The sequence below is a fragment of the Canis lupus genome, chromosome 25, assembly GCF_011100685.1.
Source record: "Canis lupus familiaris isolate Mischka breed German Shepherd chromosome 25, alternate assembly UU_Cfam_GSD_1.0, whole genome shotgun sequence".
Classification (NCBI taxonomy): Eukaryota; Metazoa; Chordata; class Mammalia; order Carnivora; family Canidae; genus Canis; species Canis lupus.
In genome coordinates, this window is record NC_049246.1 from 33,110,866 (window position 1) to 33,129,932 (window position 19,067).

Below are 19,067 nucleotides of genomic sequence, written 5' to 3' on the forward strand. Positions count from 1 at the left end.
TGAGACAGCCACTTCCCTACGTAATGGCTCTTGAGTTCCCTAAAAGCCTGTGCTTCCGTTAGAAAGTGATAAGGAAGCTTCCAATAAGCTCAGGAGTCTACTCAATATTTCCCACTTCCTCGGTGGTGATTAGTAGGGGGACATCCGTTGCCATGCGCGGCCCACCACTAAGTCCTGTAAGTCACATGGGCAGAGGCGCTTCCTGACATTTAGGACCCATTACCAGTCCCTGGGGACAAAGGGAGCCCTTCAGGCTTCCGTGGCAGCAGTGGCTAATTTACAGACATTCAAAAAACTAAATAAATGAATGAATGGATCATATAAAATTAAAAAAAAAAAAAACAAAACAAAGCAAAACAAAAAACAGGAGCACCTGGGTGGCTCAGTGGTTGAGCATCTGTCTTTGGCTCAGGTCCTGACCCCAGGGTCCTGGGATCAAATTCCCCGTTTCTGCTTCTGCCTATGTCTCTGCCTCTGTGTCTCTTATGAACAAAACAAAACAAAACAAACAAAAATTAAAAACCAAAACCAAAAGCAGGCCCCCAAAGTTTTCAGGAAATTGGGTTTTGGGGGACTATTGACAGGTTAACCTGGTAACAATTAGACTTCAGAACTAGCAGGAGCGGTGCCTGGGTGGCTCAGTGGTTGAGCATCTGCCTTTGGCTCAGGTCTTGATCCTGAGGTCCTGGGATCGAGCCTGCATCAGGCTCTCCTCAAGGAGCTCACTTCTCCCTCTGTTTATGTCCCTGCCTCTCTCTGTGTCGCTCATGAACAAATAAATAAAATCTTAAAAAAAAAAACTGGCAGCAAAGCTGCAAGCTCAGGCTGTAAGCCCAGCTCCCCCTTAGTTCAGAGGCTCCATCTCTCTGTTTCTACCTCAACCCCCAACCCTGGAGAGAAAAAAAAAAAAAGTGGCATCTGGCCAAATTCCCCCAGAGTTACAGCTCTGATAACCAGGAGCAGAGTCTAACAAACTTCTTAGTAAGTTTATTTAAGTAAGGATTTTGCAGGTCTCCTGTGGGAAATCCTTGAGCAGGTGTCCAGCGCGGGGGGATTCCGCTTGCTGTGTGGCCACCTAGTGGCCGTTGTAGGAACTTCATCGATGGGTTGCGGGGCGCTGACTGCACATTTATGCACGGATAGGGAATGAGCACCGATTTTTTTTTTTTTTTAGAATATTACTTCGCAATTCTAGCCCATCCCAAGCGCGTTTTTTAAAATTCTATAATTGGGCAGCATAGATGCCTTAAGAAACAAGCAGCGTGGCTGTGCGGAGCTGGTTGGTATTTAGAATAACGGATGCTATATGGGGAATGCTGGTTAGGTTTGGTTTGGTTTTGGATTGCCATCACTGCATCCCTGGCAGACTGATGTAAGTATATATTTGAGATTCCTTCGCACATAAGTGTTTAGATAATATATTGCAACGGATGTGAATATGAATTCTGATTTATTTATTTTATTTTTTAAAGGTATTTATTTATTTATTTATTTATTTATTTATTTATTTATTTATCACACACACACACACACACACACACACACACAGAGGCAGAGACACAGGCGGAGGGAGAAGCAGGCTCCATGCAGGGAGCCTGATGTGGGACGCAATCCCGGGACTCTAGGATCAGGCCCTGGGCCAAAGGCAGATGCCAAACCACTGAGCCACCCAGGGATCCCCCTGATTTATTTTTCTAAGTGTTTCTTAAAGGGATCTGTCCAAAAGTAAGCCGCGGAATCTATTGTCCACCCTCTGCCCCCTGAGATGTACAGCTACTGATATCTCTGCTCAGGTTTTCTTATTTTTGTATTTATATTGTTTCTCTATGGGTTGCACTGTGTCTGCACCACTCAGTAGTCAGTGATTTGGGCAGAAGTTTTGGGCAAACTCTGTGAACTAGTAAAGTTTTGGCCATTGTCTGTGGGTGGATTGGAGAACATAATCAAAGGTTAGTCTGCTTTTACTTCTCTGTCGGATTTTCCTTTTGGTGGTGCTCTCTAGGGTCCTCACCCCCACACCATTCCTTTCTCCAGTCAGCCAGGGGTTTGTGGAGAGCTCCTCATACCTGCTATGCTGCACTCATTCCCAGGTGCCCCCATCCCCTTTCTGGCTGGTCCTCTCCTTGCCCTTGCTGCAACCACCATCTCAGCCTAGCATCTCAGTCCTAATTGCCTTTTAGGTAGAGTCACTATTGCTGGTAAATCATCTGAGTTCTTGTTTCCCAATCCAAACCAGCCCACTGTCATTAAAAAAATGTAAATATAAAATTAGATAAAAGGTCTTAGAAGGGGCAGTACATGTGATAGACTCTGAAGCTCAAGCCTCATTTAGCTTCCAGATAAATCCACCTTCGTCCAGTGACCCAGCTGAGAGAGTAACTCACTACTCATAAACAACATCCCAGAGCTGTAACACGTTCAGTATTAATTTAGGCAGGTTCCAGCATCAGGAAGGGTTCTCTATCTGTGTATGGGGTGGGGCAGCGAGAAGTTCACAGGGCTAAGGAGGAAGACAGAGGTCCTAAGACGTTAGGTCGGGCAGGTCTGTCCATTCACAATAGGAATTCTGTCGGCAACTGTTCATTCAAGGGGGAAGACTCAAACTCTCAGAGGTGACGAGAGCCAGAAATATTAGGGCTATGAAATCATAATTGACTCCATAACCAGAGATAGCCCTGGGCCTACAAGGAACCACTAGTATGGAGAAGCCATAAAGATGCTTCCTAATCCACAGATGGTGTTGGAAGGAGAAGATCTCTAAGACATAGCATCTGAAGAAAGAGTAGGTCAAGTCTCTAGGGGCTCAGGTAAGTAATAGGGGCAAGCATGGAGAATTCACCTTAAAATAAAAAAGGAGCTTAACTGTCAGAAGGCTTCTGGGGGTTATCTGAAGAACAGGGGAGAAGATTGGAAATCTAGAGTTATTATCTAGGTGGGAAGCAATAAAGCAGGAGGACTCAGGTGGTACCATACAGAATTGAAGAGAGAGGAGGAATTTGGAAAAAACAATCAAATCAGTTTCCTGAATTTGGAACCCAAGGCAAAGGGACAGTGAGTCGTTTGGATGAAATATGAGAATGATAGGAAAAATAATGAATGAATCAAGAAGGTGAGCCTTTTATAGGGGGAATAATGTATCACCAAAATACATATTGTTCATCAACGTGTGTGTTGTTCAAGCAGATACAAATATGTGACTCTCCCTTCGTTTTAGACATTGGAAGACTGTTGTTTGCTTTAATGAGGCCAGTATATGTGATGCAGAATTTCTTTTTTTCACCAATTTGCATAAAACATTTCAATTAGCATCTTTTGCTTTCAGTATGCAATCATCAATATTCTGTCTTAAATGGATTGTTTTTAAAGATTTTATTTATTTATTCATGAGAGAGAGAGAGAGAGAGAGAGAGAGGCAAAGACATAGGCAAAGGGAGAACCAGGCTCCATGCAGGGGGCCCAATGCAGGACATCACGCCCTGGGCCGAAGGCAGGCACTAAACCACTGAGCCACCCAGAGATCCCCTAAATGAATGGTTTTAATTAGAACAACAAATGTTTATTAAAAGCTCAATGGGGCTCCTGAGTGGATCAGTCTGTTAAGCATCCAACTCTTGATTTTGACTCAGGTCACGATATCAGGGATATGAGATTGAGCCCTACTTTGGGCTCCATGCTGGGCATAGAATCTGCTTGAGATTCTCTCTCTCCCTCTCCCTCTGCCCCTCCCTGTTTATGCATGCACTTGCTCTCTCTCTCTCCCTCTCAAATAAATAAATAAATAAATGCTCACTAGGTGTAAAGTGCTGAGTCCCTGCTGTCTTTTGCCGATCTCACTTGTCCTCCCATCAACCAGTCAACATAGCAAGAAGAGTTTCATCAGGAACAACCAGCTTTCTTCCTTGATTTGCAGCCTTTATTTATTGAATCAGAAAATTCTCATTTCACAGTTGAAAAATTCATTTTAGTGAATGAAACAATTGCATATAGCTTTAACAGAAGCTATAAGAGAAGATGGTGGGAAACATTGGCATAAGAAACAGCTGAAATCATTCTTGGAACAGCCCCACACAGCATCATCAGGAAGGAGTAGAGATGGCACAAAAATTACACAGTAAGTTCTTGAATCTCTGTATTATAAAGATCTCATAAGCACCTCATGGGGGTTGTAGTTCTTCTCTGCTGAAACTAATTTTCTGAAATTCTTATAACCCCCTGACTTCTGTCAGCTTTACAAGGAATTCTAAAAATTTAGCAGTTTAGAATTAGATTCTAGGGAATTTAACCAGGAGCACTTCAAGTCCTCCTTTGCTGCCATCACAATTTTACGAACTACTCTGTAGTTAAGATGACTATTCTTCTGCCTCCTTTGCTGATAGGACATAAGCCATACAGCTATCTACCTTTTAATTATTTAGTGGAATCAGATGACTTCCTGCACTGAATTTCTTGGCATTTCTGCAGGAGACAATTTCTTTTAAACCAGAATTAGTGGTAATCGTGTCAGATTCCAATTAAGTTAAGTAGTTTTATGCTCCCAATGTTTTGCTTCTTCGACTCAGGGGTGTAATTTAATATCCTCAAGGTTTTGAGTCTTTTTAAAGCAACTAGATTGACATTTTAAAGGAAAACACTAAAGCAAAGAGGCTATTTTTGTTTTAGGCTAAAAAGCATTGAAAAGGTACGAATTTTTTTGTACTATATGTCTACAATACAGGTTGTAAATTCTGTACGAATTTTTTTGTACTATATGTCTACAATACAGGTTGTAAATTCTGTAGGTAAATAATTACAGAAAGAATCTGTTTCTCGTCAACATTTTCTGTCCGGATAAAGAAATTTTGAAAAACTGCCAGAAGCTTGTGTAGCAAATATCTAGGGAAGGTTGTGAAGATCTTTCCGCCAGAATCCTCAACCTAGCCTTGCACAGCCATTTTGGATATCCAATTTCAAGTTCTAAATAAAAACAGATGGTTAAAAAGAAGTTATTTCCCCTAAAGTCTATAAGCATGTTATGTTTCAGTTACTCATTTTTATCTGCTAATTACAGTAACTTTTCTGGATTCTGTTGTACTACATTTATTCACATTTTCCCAAATCTCCTTAGCCATGGCTAATTAAGCAGTCATTATAAAATGAACAAGCCTATCAAAAGAAAGAAAACCATTTTGTTTTTCATTACAGAAAGCTAAACATTTTGCTTGCACTAGGGAGCATTTCTCTCCACTCTTCAGTATGAGACAGGTCCATCGTTATGGAGTGGAAGGACCATTAGAAATATCATCCCTTCCCCGTCCCAACAGAGGAAGTGTACTGGGGAAGTTTCCTTATAAGAATGTTTTGTGGGGGAAAGCTTCATATTAACCAGTACATTGTAGAAACTCAACAGAAATCAAAGAATGGATGAATGAACTGAAATGTAGCCGAACAATGCTCTTTTGTCCCCCTTTGACAAAAAACACAATTTCTTGATAGATTTTCTAACATAGCCATAGCAATTCGAAAATGAAATCATCCCTCAGATATAGCCAGTTATTGATGGGGTAAGTGAAACTTTGATGAAACTATCATGAAATAACTGTTCATGAGGAAGGTACTTTCTCTGTAATTACCTATGCTATTACATTTTTTAGAATCCTTCATTAAAACCCATAAGTGCATATATACTGGGCAAAAAAAGTTTGAGAAAGAAGTCTTGTTTTTGTTATGTCAACATGTGTTGAGACTCTGACACTGTCAAATTCTAGCTTGCTTCTGCAATCAGGTCAGAAGTTCTTGAACTATGTTCTGCTGAATTATCTGTTAGAAATTTTAGCATATCAGATAAAATCATTTCAACCATCCTGTTCTTCTGATAAAGAGAAAAAGTCCCTACTTCTATCAATGAGGAGGCAAAGGACACAAAGGATGCTAACGTTTAAGAAGTTAAAAAGTGGAGGGGTACCATCCGTCACAGGAACTTACCATTTTGGAACTTTGATTGGGATCGGCAATTCCTCTTGGATCTTTATTTGCAGGTTTCTATAATAAATAAATTTTACTGTGTCAGGAACTGCATCAGATATCATGTATAGACACACATGAGCGCATACACGTGCAGACCATCTCTTCTTGATTCATTAAAAATCTAATAAAGTTTGTAAGTTGCTATGGGAGAGGCTGGGGTGAGGGACAGGGGATGGTTCTGGTCAGTGAAGTTTTATCAGAAACCAGTGTTCCTCGTAAACCTTGTGATGGATCTCTCCAACAGTGTACTTAGTAAGAGATTTCCAAACACTTTTCAAGTGCCAGAGTTTTCACCAAGAAAACATTTCTTTCGAAATTCCAGTAAAAACAACTTATAAAAATGGACTGTACTGATTGAGTGGGGACTGGGGAGAAATGCTCATTCAATTCCACCCCAACCGTACAGCACACGCTGAGATCCTTTTGTGTGACAGGAAAATTCTGCAGAATCACAGACTGAAATCTATCTTACTCATAAGACATTAATAAAGAAAGTGTAATGAGAATTGTTGATTTGAAAAAAATACATAGTTGAGAATCTTGGTGGTTTTAGTGCCCATCTCTGAATAATTGTTCTACCAGAGACCTTGAGGCTACAGATGCAGATACAGAGACTCTAGCAGTTCAGAAGATCCTAGAGATCCTGTAATAACTTTTTTTGACTCAGTCTCTAAGGCATATGCATGCAAATTTGGCTAATGTGTTTCTCTTTCATTAATATTGATCAGGGAATACATTCCAGTCAGTGGAAAGCCCTCAGGCTGATAAGGCCCTGCTGGAAGCCATCACTGGGTTTTGACTCCTGAAAATCAAGGTTGGGGGTAGGGTATGGCTGGTGAGGCATTCATCTCAAAAGCACCATTTAAGGGGCACAAACAAACTCAGTAATTGTGAAAAATAATGTGTTAAAAATCTGTTTTTAAAAAATCTAATCTAATTCCCAAGAGTTCATGATGAACACAATGTCAGTATTTTACCTAAAGGTAGTATCTGACTGTGCATGAATGAACAAGCATGACTTCTCGTGCTCTTCTCAAACGAATCCCAGCCCTGATGATAAGTGGGACCTGTCCTATTTCTGCCTCAAATCAGAGAGCTATGTTATATTATTGGACTTATTCAAGGAACCAGCAAACGGTTAAGTGGCACCAAAATTATTATTGAAATGGCCACGGATCAGTACAACTAACAGAAAAGAAGTAAGGGACCATACCAGTGTGATGTAGTGTGGACTTGAAAAACTGGTGGGAAGCCTCTCCAAGGACTCTGCAGTTCTTTGCTAGTGAAAAGAAACTCTGTTAACCTTCAATTTGTATTTAAACAAATGTGACTGTTTCTTAAGTGTGCTATATAAATTTTCTAGCTATCTCTGGAATACAACCTAGTAAATGGGAACAATATTCTTTCCTAGGCTATTCTCTTATAATGAAGGAGTCACAATCATACACTCGAGATGAGTGGGAGTTTCTTTACATGTGATGATGAGAATCACACAAGTCTTTCAGCCTCCAAATCTTAACTGAATTGTCCAAATGTCTGAAATCCCTCTTTTTGAACCTTGAAGATCTTTGAGGACCTCCAAAACTTACTGTTGTAATATAGAGATGCCTGGATGAGGTTATCTTCTTTAAAGTGTTTTCTGTTAGCCCATAGTGGACATTTGTACAACTAGAAAACATGATCCAGTGGAAACAGGACCTACCTAGGAGAGGTACTGAGTGCCAAAGGAAAAAAATAACTAAGCATCATTAATGTAACAGGGAAAGGACATCAAGAGACTTTTCCCAAACTATAATTTTGCTGAAAACTGGCCTTTGATGGGTAACTAATGTGTCAAACAAGCACCAGCTAAATAACTGCTATTTATAAAAATTTATAATGAATAATACTCAAAGCCTAAATGAGAGATTTGACACCATGAGCTCTCCTGTATAATCTGTGTTTATAACATATTATGGTACATATACCATTAATAGTGAATTTAACTTATACATATATCTAACAAATATTTATTAAGCTCCTCTTCTTTATTCTCTCATTTAACTACAATGCCAAAGCATTTAAGGAACTTGCATTCTAGAAATGAAACAAATATGCCCCAAACTCTATGTGATCCTCTGGTTGACTTCTGTGAATTTTCATCATTGATCACATACTCAGGCTCCTTTCAGCTGACTCTCTTCTCTGGGAACACAACTGTTTTTCTTATTAATTCATAAAGCATGTTAACACATATTAAGTGCTACATATATAACAAACACTGTGATAAGTACATTTACATAGTTTCTTATTTAAATCTCAAGGCAAATATACAAGATTGGTATTAGCATCATGTTGTTCATATCACAAAATCTGAGTGTAAGCCTAAAAAAATTCCACACAATATTTTCCATCCATTCCAGTGGACAATTAAAACTTGCTTTTATAATCTTGGGGTCATCACTGGTATAATAAAAAGTATAAATAAATAAAATAGTAAACCATCATACAACCAGAGAAAGATTAACTAACCATCCATTTCAGTGGAAGTATTTCTGGTATACTGTCATATATGTATTTCTGGGGATTAAGTGGGACCATGTTCTGTAATATTGTGAAGTAACAAACACAGGGATTATGAGACATGTAGAGTTGGGGCAAAGCATTCAAAACCTTGTGGATCTGTGTTACCAGATCACCACTAACAACAACAAAAAAATCCTAATTTAAAAATACTAGCATTATCATATTTTCATCAACATATGCATCTGATAATGGTCAGCTAATATTTAGCCTCTGAATTTAAGGCTTATTTTCCCTCCTTCAAGACAGTCCTCTTGGGAAATTTCATCAGTATTGTCTTATCAATAATGCTTTCTTCACTGGTTAATTCTTTTTAAGGGAATGACTTTGTAGCTTAATTTGGACATTTACAGTTTTTTCCATGAACTGAAGGCACTGGAAATCATAGCTGTTATTAAATGCAGTAAACAAGCTGCTAATTGTAGGGACTTAACCAAGATTGTTGGTTTTTCCTTTAGGTTTTCGTATATTGCTAAAGCTGTTATTTCAGTCAGCTTTTTCCTTTAGTGTAAAATACTATTGGCACATAACTGTAAATATTTTCCCATGTACATATACAGATTGCTGTTGGGTGTATTCATATGACAGGAAATGCTGGGTCATAAAGTTTATGCATGATTAGTTTTAATACTTAGCACCAATTTTCCCCATAGTTATACTGTTTAAACTCGTTAGCTTTGTATGAGAGTTTTCCTTGTCCATATCCTCACAAGTACTTAGTATTGTTGTCCTTTATTTATTTTTAATCATTTCATGGGAAAATACAATACAGATAAAACACACAAAAAACTGGTTCATGGCTTATTGACCAATTTTAGGTAAATATCCCTGTTATCACTCCCTTGGCTATGCAGTAAAACTTTGCCACTTCAAGTTTCGTATCACTATTTTCACCTACAACTTCCCTCTAAATTAGTCACATTCCTGATTTAAAATAATGACCTCACTGTTGCATGTCATTATACTTTTACCCCCAAACATTTACCTCTCAAGACTATAATTCAGTTTGTACATTTTTTAACTTTAAATTTTTTACTAGGAAAAATACATATATTTCTGTGTATATTGCAGTTTGAATTAATTTTGTTTATGGTTTGAGGACTGAATCAAAGTGTCTTTGTACATATGGATACTTTACTCTCCTGTGAAGTCACCTTTGTAATTCCTGACAGTCATGCTGTCTCTCTTATTTTTTTCTGCTCAGTCTGCCTGGAAGTTTATAAGATTTATTAATTACTAGAAAACCACTTTTGCTTTCATTGTTTTCTTATGAGTTTGTTTGTTTTTTATTTTGTTGGTGCCCAGTACTTACTGTTTTCCTGTCTAACTTGCATGGAGTTTTATTTGCTTTTCTTTTTTCTTCTTCTTTTTCTTTTCTTTTTTTTTTGTTTCTTAAAATGAAAGCTAATATCATTGATATGACACTTTTTTTCTTTTCTGGCATAAGTATTTAGTGCTATAAACTTCTTTAATTACTGATTTCACTACTTCCCACAGATTTTGGTATGTTTTGTTCCATTTTCTTTTAGTTTAAAGTATTTTCTATCCCCCCTTTTGATTTCTTTTTAAAGATTTTATATTTTCATTCATGAGAGACACACACACAGAGAGAGAGAGAGAGAATGAGGCAGAGACACAGGCAGAGGAAGAAGCAGGCTCCATTCAGGGAGCCTGACATGGGACTCGATCCCGGGGTCTCCAGGATCAGGCCCTGGGCAGAAGGCGGCACTAAACCACTGAGCCACCCGGGGCCACCCTGATATTTATTTGACCCAAGTGCTCCTTAGAATTTCTTATCTAACTTTCAATTAGGGATTTTCCAAATATATTTCTGTTAATTATTTTTAATACAATTTTACTTTGAGAACATATTTTGTATGACTAATTCTTTTAAGTTTGTTAAGACTTCTTTTACATCCAGGGTGCCTGGGTGGCTTGGTGAGTTGAGTATCTGCCTTCATTCAGGTCATGATCTCAGAGCTCCCTGCCCAGTAGGGAATCTGCTTCTCCCTCTTCCTCTGCCCCTCTTACCTGCTCATGCTCTCCCTCTTAAAAAATAAATAGAATCTTTTTTTTTTTTATAAAAAAGCTTGTTTTATATCCCAAAATAGAGTTTGTGTTTGTAAACTTTTCCAATAGTGCACAAATATTCGTTAAATATTTAATGAATATATACTGCTTTGAAATAGTGTCTTGGTTTGCTCATGTCTTGCCATCCTTTCCTTCCCCACATGTGGATTGTAAGCTTCATTGGTGTGGAATCATGTTAAACAGTTCTTTTGCATCTCCCATGTCTTAGGGTTAGTTCCACTTCAAAACATATACAACTACTTTTTAAATAAATTAACTATTAAGAATGACATCTCCTTACATGGAGGGGATGAATATTAGGTAAAATTGGCTCAGTCCTTGTCTGCTGGTCATCACCAAAGTATCCTTTATTCTCCACTCCCAGTGAGTCTGTAGGTGGGCTGTCAAGAAGGAAATTGAATATTAACATAAGCTGTAGGATAAGTCTGTGGTTAATATTTAATCACTTAGGTGATTTCTAAAAGATTGATACTCAGGTTACACGCTCTAATGATTAAATCTGAGGTAGGAACTAAAATTAGCATTCTTTTAAAAAATCTCTGATTCCCATGTGTAGCAAAGTTTGGGAACCACTGGAATAGGCATTTGGAGATGAGAACATAAATATCTAAAAGTTCAATTTACTGTTACTCTTACTTTGTCCTCAGTAAGGGGCTTATACTTCACCCCCGTGGAGTATCATCTATGGTGATAAAGGTTATATATTCTCAGTAATGGTTACATTTCAACACATAGAAAAAACATACCTTTGAATTTGCTTCAGCTTAATGCATTTTTGGTAATGAATTAATAATATGACAACCCCAACACCAAAAATAACCAGGACAAGCATAACAGCCAGGATGGATATATCTGCAATATTAAAAAGCATAATAAGCTTTAGCCAGGACATCAACTTTAGGACAGTGGAATATTAACTAGAGCTGTTATAATCCAGTTTCTCCCTTCCTTAAATGACTTTAATTCCCCCTTCCTCCATTTTTAAAAAAAATATAAAGTAAAAGATCCAAACATTTTAGAAATTATCATTGTGTTAACCATTGGCACTCTACTCAAGAGTCCACTATGTTTAAGAACTACAATCAGCAGGAAATGTTTTGACTCCTTTATTAATTGACTCTAGGAAAGGTTTTGTTGTGTTATGGATTCTTAGAAGACCTAATCCAAATTTAACTAGAAGAAGATATGTTAATTCTAAAAGGCAATTGTTGTAAATTCAAGTTTGGGTATTTAAATATGCAAAATAATTAAAACATCATGCAAATCTATGCAGAAATACAACATACATCTATTAGACTTCGGAAATAAGGCAAAAATGTTTAGGCTTTTGATATATGCAAGATATTATATTTCTAGGATGCTCACTGGTAACATTTAAGTTTTCTTCCCAGTCCACATGTTCCTGTTCTTCCTTACACTGGCACTGAAGGTCATGGCCATCCACCTGGAAAAGCAGTCAGTCATATAATTTTATCAGATTATGTGTGTGTTTTGCACCTCACATATCTTAGTTCTACATCACACATACACACACACACACACACACACACTTTTACTGATTAGTTAACTAAACTGCATACCAGAATAAAACTTTAAAAAACATAAGCAAACAAAATTACAAGAAGCAACTGCTTTTGAAGATGGCCTTTGGACAAGAGAATAATTCTAATAAATTAAAAACCAGAGGAACAAGATGGTTTGACTTATCTTTCTAGAAGGCATCAATCTATTAAAGGAACAAGCCTGCTAGAGTTACACATATATCTAGACTGCAGGCTCTAGCTGGGCTTAGTAGTAATGAAATAATATTAACATGAGAAAAAGTGGTGGCATAATGTTTTCATCAAAAAGTGTGTGTAACGATTAAGAATAATGCATTCTTTCTGTATTTAAATCTCAGCTTTTCTTTCACATAACATCATGGACTTATTCTCCACAATATAAAAGTAGGTATAGAAATTGTACTCACCTTTTAAGCCTCTTCTAAAGCTTTTAAATGAATGTATATGTAAAGTACTTGAAAGAGTACCTGATATATATACAACTTTATATAAGTCTTATTGATTAATTGGGTTAAGGGGAGATATTATCCACAAATGCAAACTACTAGGTACTGCTAGTACTCGGTAGTGTTAATTGAAATTATATACATGTGTGAGTGTATATATATGTATATACATATGTATGTATATGTATATATACATACATATATACAATTATATATGTGTATATATATGTATAGACATATACACATACATATATGCATATATACACACATACATACATATTATATAATATTTTGTTGATTTGTCAAAAACTTAGGTTAATGTTGACATTGGCATAATTTAACTATAAGTGACACTATGATAGATACAACTTTAAACATCAGGTTTAAACTTGATATGTACTAAGTTACTGGGTTTCTAGATTACCAGTCCACTAATAAAATATATACTTGCAATACTGGCAATATCTATGTATAATACTGGTTTGGATATTTAGATTAGTTTTATGGATGATCCATGAAAAAATGGATCCCAAATGTATATTTAAAAAATCACCACACACACACACACACACACACACACACACACAAACACATACACGCATACACTCCATGCTCAGGAATGAAGTCCTTTGTAAATAAATGACTGGCAAGACATTAATTTAAAAAGCAGTCCAATCTTACAGCATTTTCATTGCATTGAGAAGAGCAATTGGTTGAATTGTAGACCTTTTCAAGTTTCATACATTCACCATTGCTGCACACCTGGAAATGAAGTTACCGATATGAATTAATAACTTGTTCTTAGAATGTACATGATTTTCGTATTGAAAAAAAATCACATGTAGAATATTCTGTAGAAGAAAGAATTCTCCATAAATGTTTGATAGATATTTGAAACAAAGATAGTGTACATTTATTGTTATATACAAAATCCTTAAAATATCTATATCCTTACTAATTCTTCAAATGTTAATTTATCAAAGATTTTATAATCATAAATGAAATAATTTCTTTTTATTACTTGTATCAAGTGTTCTTTTGATTTGGTAACGATCTTTGCTTGCTATATCACAGTTACTGATTAGGCACTTGTTATTGTCGTGTCAATTAATCTTATTTATGCTTATTAACTTTAAAAAATTTGCTTGTTATATTTTGTACATTTTATAACCAAAATATTGTTGTTTTTGTTGCTTATAATTATTACCTGGCTTATCTTCACACATTTAATTTTTACCTGTCATTTTTATTTTTACCCATTTCTTTTAAAAACTTGTATCAGGAAATATTTTTTCAACTCTATTGGGATATATCATCCCACCTCTCTTGGCCTGTAAGACTTCTGCTGAGAATTTTATTGATAGTCTTATGGTCATTCCCTTAGATATGATGAGTTGCTTTTCTCTTGTTTTTAAAATTCTCTTTTTGTCTTTGGCTTTTGACAATTTGGCCATAATCTATCTCTGGATAATCTTCGGATTGGTCTTGCTTGTGTTTTTTTTGAGCTTTCTGAATCTAAATGTCCATATCCTTCCCAATATTTGGCAATTTTTCAACCATTATTATTAAAAATAATCTTTATTCCTCTTTATTTCTCTCTTTCTCCTTCTGGGACTCACATAATGCATATATTCATTTTTTTTTGTCTTTAGTATCATATAAAGGCTTTCTTCACTAGTTTTCATTCTTTTCTCTTTTGTTCTTCCAACTAGCTAATTTCAAATGACCTATCTTAGACTTCGCTGATTTTTTCTTCTGAATGATCCAGTCTGCCATTGAAGCTGTGGCTGGACCAAGATCTTCAGGTCTGCCTCCAGGGATATAGATAAGTCTGATGGGTGCCTAGCAGATGTTGTTGGTAATAGTACCAAAGCCAGATGGGGTTACAGCCAAGTAGCAGGAGACATGGGTATTTATGGGGTCTGTAGCCAAGGATTATGGTCAACAAGCTTATCACCCAGCAATGGGCCTCCTTCCTCAAAATGGACTCCATCAGTGTTTTGCAAGATACTACCTGGTTTCAAAGCTCCTACAAAGGTGCTTTTTCCATGGCTGGCTACTAAATTATTACTGCTGTGCGGAGATACAACTGGGACACTTCTTATTCCACCATTTTGCTGATGTCATACCCTGAAAAATCCTTTCAGTCCACCAATTCAAAGCTTACTTTAACATTTTAAATACGGGAAATTTTAATTCTACTTATATTCATTGTGATAAGTGATATGTTTAATTTTACTCCTTTCATTTTAGTATATTATTTTAAATGTTAGACATTTTAGCTTTTTTATCTTTATTACTTTTTCTGCAATTATTTGAAAGTCATATGTCTTGTTTTCTAAACATTGATTCATTTTGCATTAAAACATTTAAATCTTAATCACTCTATCATTGTCAATACCAAATAAGCATTAACTCTTCCTTATGTAAGCTAAGACATTTGTCACATTTTTATTCTTTATTTTTCTTTATATATTTGTTTGAGAAAATTGAAATTTGAGATTTCTATAGACTGTTATTCACTATTCAATGCTTTATAATCTTATAATAAACATATTAATAATAAATAACTATAATTTATTCAAAATTAATATAGACTTTCTGGCTTGCAACTATTTCCTTAATATTCTCTCTACTCACTTAACTTTTTAGTTTAATTCATTTCTCAGCTGGCTAGAGCACTTTCTTGACTATCTTTCTTTTCAGAAATAAATGCTATCTAATTTACTGTAGTTTTTTATAGTCATAAGGTGTGTGAGGACTTCATCCTATTTCTTTCTATATGAATAATAACTTGGCTGCAAGTATGGTTTTAGGATTCCAATACTTCTATTCCCCAAAGCTCCACAGATTTTGCTGCAATATCTTCTGGCATTTCTTTTTGGAGATAAATGTAATAATGGCCTGATAATTGTTGTTGTTGTTGAAAAGTGCCGCTTGCCTTCTTTAGTGCTTATGTGACATTTTCTTTATTGTTGACTGTATGCTGTGAGGATGATTCTAAATGCTCACCTCCTTCTATGAATTTTTTCTGGTACTGAGTTTTTATTTTATACATTCTTCAGCTCAGCGATTTTTTTGTTATTACATCTTCAATCATACTTTTACTTATGTTTTCTTTATCTAGGATTCCTATTAAAACAGTATTAGATTTCTTAGGACTATTTTTCCTGCTTGTATTCATTTTCTTCTTTATTTTTTTTTTTTTTATTTATGATAGTCACACAGAGAGAGAGAGAGAGAGAGAGGCAGAGACATAGGCAGAAGGAGAAGCAGGCTCCATGCACCGGGAGCCCGACGTGGGATTCGATCCCGGGTCTCCAGGATCGGGCCCTGGGCCAAAGGCAGGCGCCAAACCGCTGCGCCACCCAGGGATCCCCATTTTCTTCTTTAGAATTCCTTTATTTCATCCTTGTGTGTTAAGAATTTTAACTTCTAATTTACTATTTTTTTGTGTTATCCATTTCATGGTTTACTGCTCAAATTACAAATAAATCAGTAGTTATGATTTATTTTGTAATTTGAAGGCAGTGCTTGTTTTCAAATAATACCATTTTTATAGATTTAATATCCATTTAAATCTGATTAAAATATAAATTTAACTTTTTTCTAAAGGATTTCTCTCTTTTCTTATGTATATGTGTTTCATAGGGGAAGATCATCTATGAGTCCTCAGATTAATCTCCATTGTTCACACTGTTGAATTCTTTTATGTATGTTGCTATTTGTCTTCTTTCTAATCCTTATAGAATGGATTTTCCTATATACATGATCAATGAACACTGGAAAACACTGTGTAAATCTATGTAAATATCTTTCCACATACTTCAGGTTCAACTAAAGGGAAACATTGAAATGTTCCTTTTTTGATTTTGCCATATTTATATGTATATAAATGTTTATATATAAAGAGAAAACTATAGAGACAGGTTTGCGGCAATTCTTTTGTGCCAGTGAAGACTAGTATTCTCTCTTCCCTTCCCCTTCTCCTCTACTCTTCTTCCTTTTCCACTGTATTATTTTCCTTATCTATGCTGCAAGTTCTATAAGGAAAAAAAAAATCCGGGAGCAATGGGATATGTTTGCCCTCATTTCTTATGCCAAATTAAAATTGACCCAGAAAGAAAAAATATTAAGAGAAACTAGAATGTTTTATTCATTTTAATTTACTCATATATAAAAATACTATCTCAATGTAAAAATGAGATGAAAAGTCTATAATTAGTATCTTTGTGATACCTCTATAAACTGACATTTGCTATTCATAAATTCCATCATTGTGAAATAGTTCAATAACTGGCACCATTATGATTTGTATGCTTTTTAAAAAGATTTTATTTATTTATTCATGAAAGGCACAAAGAGAGAGATAGAGAGAGAGGTGGAGACAAAGGCAGAGAGAGAAGCAGGCTCCATGCAGGGAGTCGTGGGACTTGATCCTGGGTCTCCAGGATCACTCCCTATGCTGAAGGAGGTGCTAAACTGCTGAGACATCAGGGCTGCCCTGATTTGTACACTTTTATACTAAGACTTCTCCTGAAACAATAGGCCCTCTATGTGGCGGCATATGGTCACAACATACTTATAAGATCAAGATGCAGTAATAGCTTCCATATAAATTCCTTTGCTTAATCCCTGCCACTCTTAATGGGTTCTATGAAGGGTAAGTCATACTTTTGCTTAGTATTTCTGGATGATTTTTCTTACCCGATGTGAATAGAAAATTGTTTGATATTTTCTCTAATCTAATGCCTCATACACTCTATCATTGAAAGTCATTGAACTCTCTAGTATGTGGCTGGTACACATACGTACGTAAAATTTTACAAATATACATTCCTCACAATTTTGATATTTAATTATTTTAATGGGAAATTGTAATACTTAAAAATATGGATTTGAAATATAATCTCCATTAAATTATTAAATTCTAATTCCTTCCTTTACATTCTGGATTTTTTTTCAATTCATTTTTCTATCACATTATATGCATGATACTATGTAATGTTTGTGGGTGGTGGTATGGGAGAAGAGAAGCTATATCACAGACAGTAACTATAGTATTTTGAAATAACTGATTTTTAAAAAGTATTATGTTTTCTATATATTCCTGTGTTTATAAGCTTTGATGAGTTGGCTGTTGTTTTTAGGATGCATCTAAATTTTCCACCTTGGAATGATAAACCTCTTCTGATCTGGCCTTACTCTAGCTGCTCAGCTTCATATTCTGACATTTCACCCAAAGCTCCAGTAACATTGAAATTGTCAGTTACATGACTATGCTATACATTTGCACCTTTGCATATTATGTAGGTATTTCTTTCTAAAAAGCATTTTCTCATTTTGTCTGCATTGAAAAATGTTCATAATGTCAAAGTTGAAATATCACTTGTGTTGTCCAAGTAAAGTCAGTCACCTCTTGTTTTGGACTCAAATGTGCATTGGTCACACCACTATAAAAGCACTTGTATTAGATTGTAATATATAATTCAATCTATGAAATTCTCAAGTACACTCATCTTTATATCATTTGTGTCTAGCATGGCCACTGGCACCATAGCATGTGCCCAGTAAATAGGAATGAATGAATAAAATAAATGAAGAACATATGGCTACTTCACAGTCAAATTAATTAAAAAAATTATGTCTATAATTTCACTAGATGTCTACTCTAAGATACTAATTAGCACACTAATAACATTTGCATATCATTTTCTATAACAGAGATTAGACAAAATGAATATTTATTATAGTGTTATTACTACTTTGCTCAATTAAAATAAAAAGTTACCCATTTGTTTCTGCTTTTCCATATAGAGGCCCTCAGGAACCAATTAAAAAATAATTTTTTAAAGTGGCTGAACCAAGAAGTTTTCATAAAACAGAGGGCTTTCATCTTACCATTCCATCTCCACATTTTGTTCCAGGAGCAACCAGGCCCAAATCTTTAGAATTGTGGTATAAAATAAAAGTTTTGCACTCTGCAGTGACATTCTGCTTTGAAATCTTCTTAAGGTGATTGATCTTTTCTTTCCCAAGTAGTGATGAATGCTGCCCTCTACTGCAGTGTATCTTTCCACATTTGACATCTCTGAAGGAAAGGAAGAATATTCTGTCTTGGGACCAGGAAATAGAACTTTATAGAGATGAGGCTGGCAGTATAGTGGTGTGGCCTGGTCACTTTTCTCTAGACCCAGGCTCATCAGTGGGTTGCAAAAGCACCAAGAGAGGCAGGATGAAAGGTTAGACAAAGTCCTGACTTTGGGACCTGTGATGAGTAGGTGAAGATGTAAAATAATTGTATTTCTTTGGAGTTCTGTGATTCTCACAAATCCATATTAGCTCAAGTTTACAGAAGAATATTTCCTATTAGTAATTTGAGTTTGTATAACTTTCATCAATA

At 35.8% G+C, this 19,067-nt stretch overlaps 1 protein-coding gene across 1 annotated transcript in view; it reads right to left on the reverse strand.

Moving 5' to 3' along the window:
• Positions 1-3,891: 3,891 nt before the first annotated feature.
• Positions 3,892-19,067, reverse strand: part of ADAM7 (ADAM metallopeptidase domain 7) — a 62,593-nt gene continuing 47,417 nt past the window's right edge. Inside the window, exons 16-23 of the mRNA XM_038573784.1 lie at positions 18,566-18,755; positions 13,346-13,426; positions 12,022-12,100; positions 11,403-11,508; positions 10,937-11,036; positions 7,217-7,282; positions 5,962-6,018; positions 3,892-4,953 (exon numbers count right to left, since the gene is read on the reverse strand). Of these exons, the coding sequence (XP_038429712.1) occupies positions 4,909-4,953; positions 5,962-6,018; positions 7,217-7,282; positions 10,937-11,036; positions 11,403-11,508; positions 12,022-12,100; positions 13,346-13,426; positions 18,566-18,755 (724 nt within the window). The 3' untranslated portion in view covers positions 3,892-4,908. The remainder of the gene's footprint in view (positions 4,954-5,961; positions 6,019-7,216; positions 7,283-10,936; positions 11,037-11,402; positions 11,509-12,021; positions 12,101-13,345; positions 13,427-18,565; positions 18,756-19,067) is intronic.